The following is a 3358-nucleotide window of genomic DNA, read 5'->3' as shown; positions in this document are numbered from 1 at the left end:
TGTAGAAAGAAAGCCATGATTAAAGAGTTCCCCTGTGAGAGTTGCATCGGCTCAGAGGTCAGGTGCTGGTTTGCAGGAGCAAAATCAGTTGTTGACTTGCTGCATTCAGCTTCATCTCACTTGGCCTGTGTTTGGACAGGCCAGTAACCAGCCCAGTTACCCAGCGACCTCCTCTGGGACAGAGTGAGTGCCTGGGAAAAAGAAGAGTCCTTTTGGAAATTATGTGAAAATGGAAAAGAAAGCAGATAATTTTTTCCCCTAGCTATACTCCAGCTACAGCTTCACAGTAGTGATGATACAGTATACATATTTGCCATACTTCACCAAATGGATTAGAAAAAAATGTAATTGTCATGCCCCAAACTAATTGGTTTGGTCATTGGTTGAGCCAGTGTTGCTGTATCAGGCTGAATGAGACTGCATTAGACCCCATTAGATATGATCAAACCGACTAGAACTCATCAAACCCTTTAAGACCACTTCAAAAACCATTATATCTGATCAGACCCCATTAGATCAGATCTTACCCGATTAGACCTTATCAGACACATTAGACCTAGTTAGATGTATAGATATGTGCTGTTGTGGTCCATTGCTAGTGTATTTCAACCAGTTACTGGGAGCTCCTAGTGATTGGTAAGGTCTCCTGACTGGTTTATAGCGTCTTCTTAATGGCTGTTAGAGTGTTTTAGTTGCTAGCTAAGTGTTATTCATTCATACACAATCTTTTTCTATGATGTTTCATATGATTGTTTTTACCCTTACTTTGACCCCTAGTATTAAACAGACTTTTGATAAGGTCATTATGTAAAATACCTATGTTATGTTTATCTAAACTTTCGTCACGTGAAATGAGTAACAAAATGCAAAAAAAAAAAGAAATGAAGATGGTAGTTTTTACATGCAAACACAAATAATATGTGATAATGGCATGCATCAAGAGTATTTTACGTCGTGGTAGTATCTTACCACATACTAAAAAGTGTGTACTGTCCAATCAGCAAAGGACTTATTTTTAGTGAAGTGTAGTGACTTGTGGCCAAGTATGGTATCCCATACTCAGAATTTGTGCTCTGCATTTAACCCATCCAAGTGCACACACAAGGAGCAGTGGGCAGCCATATTGCTGTGGCACCCAGGGAGCAGTTGGGGGTTCAGTGCCTTGCTCAAGAATCTCAACTCAGTCGTGGTATTGAGGGTGGAAGAGAGTGCTGGTCATTCACTCCCTCCACCTACAATCCTTGCCAGACCTGAGACTCGAACCCGCAACCTACGGGTTACAAGCCTGTCTCTCTAAGCATTAGGCCATGACTGCCCCTTAGTGCATAGAATAACTTTTTAATTTGGTCAAAGTTGTTGTTTACAAAGTAGCCTACTCTGAATACTTTCATTTCAATTGACCAAGTAAAATCCAGTTTTCCACAATGACTGTATGCTTGCATTCCATCTATGTGGAATTTTCTAGAATCCATGCGAAATACACAGTTTAATTGAAAAGTTCATGCAAAACTGACCATACAAAAGATGATCAGAAAGTTTATGTGGACACTGCTGAACTTGAGCACTCAAATGCAAACCAGCATGATAATTATACAGTGTCCCAATCCTCCTCCTCATCTCCTTTTCAAACTTTTTCATTCAGAAAAAAAAGAGACGTGTCCCACCACATTCAAAGTGAGTTTGGTCCTCTTGACATTATGAGGTTAAGCACAAAGAGAAAGCTATTCGGGCTTAGCTGTGGTCTAATATGGGAATGAGAGCATGAAAGACGTTTCTAATCTGCTAATGCAAAAATCACATTAACTTCCCTAATTCATTTTTGCCACAGCGATGGGATATTACAGGCTGTGGACGTTTTCAAGCTGTTTTGAAGTGTAGAGGATGCGAAAGTGTTTTGTTGTTTGGTAGTTGACAGAGTCTGTGAGAACACAACTGCACAGGAGTTTATATGGCAGTGGATTATCATTGGGAGGCTTTACTGTGTGCATGAGACATAAACATTGTTGGGGTGTATATACGTTTATTTCCAACTAGGTACCTCTCACTACTTATGACATGCTACATCTCACAAGAGCAATATGTATACAATCAAAAATATATTTGTCTTATTTAACTGTCATATTATCTCAAACTAAGGTTTAAAAAATACGATGAAAATACAAAGAAATCACTACGTGGAAAAAAAACTTTGCTAATAAAACCAACATGGACTACAGCCAATCTTGTTAGTGATCTCCTTTGTGGCAGGAATGGTAATTAAGAAGCAAGTCTGGAGAAACATTAAGCTTGTCAAAAGGGGGTGGAGTCACTGCAATTTCCTGCTCTAGAAAAAGGCACAGCAGGCACACAACAAGCATTCGGAGGTTATCAGAGTTTTATAACAATGGTATTGATGTATTTTATTAGTGCTGGATTCTTTCTGCTTATTGCAGTTGACTTGTCTTTGGCACAGTGGTCAGGATTTCAACAAGGCCAGGATCCAACAAGATTCCAACAACAACAGTCAACAGTTTTAGCTCCTCAGCGAGCTGTCCAAAGTCTACAGACGTCAGCTGCTTTTAGACCTACAAGACCTGTAATGAGTCCTGCTTGGGTAGATCCATGGAAATTCCAAGAACCTGGAAACACTCAGTCTAAACGGCTAATGCAGGCTCCTGTGGCACCTTTGACCTGGCATTTTCCTGTAGTACCAGAAGAACCCCAACAGCCAGATGTTCCTTTTGAGTTGCATGTACCCATCCCTGCACGGAGTATTGCTGCACAATGTGGAGAGAGCTCTGTGCATGTGGAGGTTAAGAAGGACTTCTTTGGTACTGGTCAGCTGGTCAATCCTTCATTCCTCAGTTTAGGAGGCTGTGCAGTTGTAGGGGAGGATCCAGAAGCTCAAGTGCTTATCTTTGAGTATGAGCTCCAGACATGTGGCAGCTCTCTGACGGTGAGTGACTACTTCTTGATTACAGCAGTAATTGACAGTATAAGTTACTGTACAGATTTCTTAATTTCATTTCAGATGACTGACAATGAGCTGGTCTATACGTTTACCCTGCTTTATACTCCTGAGGCTTTAGTAGGAACTCCCATTGTAAGAACTGATGCAGCAGCTGTTGGAATTGAGTGCCACTATTCGAGGTAATAATAATAATAATTAAAAAAAAATAAAAAATTCACTACAGGTTACTGATTTGTTTGTTCCTCTGTTTTAGGTTGCACAATGTAAGCAGCAATGTTTTGATTCCCTCTTGGGTTCCGTTTGCTGCTACAAAGGTTGCAGAGGAAGTTCTGGTGTTTTCATTGAAGCTCATGACTGGTGTGTGTGGGGTGTTTTTATTTTTAAATGTCTGTTTTAGAATGGGCTCTA

The 3358-nt window shown here is 40.4% G+C and overlaps 1 protein-coding gene across 3 annotated transcripts in view; it reads left to right on the top strand.

Annotated features, from left to right (window-relative positions):
- Positions 1-2343: 2343 nt before the first annotated feature.
- Positions 2344-3358, top strand: part of LOC107747952 (zona pellucida sperm-binding protein 3-like) — a 3720-nt gene continuing 2705 nt past the window's right edge. For 2 of the 3 annotated variants that reach the window (XR_001640858.1, XM_016562576.1), the window contains exons 1-3: positions 2344-2935; positions 3011-3129; positions 3204-3307. Coding sequence is in view for 2 of the 3 variants with exons in the window: in XM_016562576.1 (XP_016418062.1) it covers positions 2384-2935; positions 3011-3129; positions 3204-3307 (775 nt within the window). In the remaining variant the exon portion in view is untranslated. The remainder of the gene's footprint in view (positions 2936-3010; positions 3130-3203; positions 3308-3358) is intronic. The other variant, XM_016562575.1, reaches the window with a different exon arrangement.

Source organism: Sinocyclocheilus rhinocerous, unplaced genomic scaffold, assembly GCF_001515625.1.
Source record: "Sinocyclocheilus rhinocerous isolate Xijiao unplaced genomic scaffold, SAMN03320098_v1.1 scaffold769, whole genome shotgun sequence".
NCBI lineage: Eukaryota > Metazoa > Chordata > Actinopteri > Cypriniformes > Cyprinidae > Sinocyclocheilus > Sinocyclocheilus rhinocerous.
The sequence above is the reverse complement of the archived record's forward strand: the minus strand, read 5'-3'. Positions and strand labels throughout refer to the sequence as shown.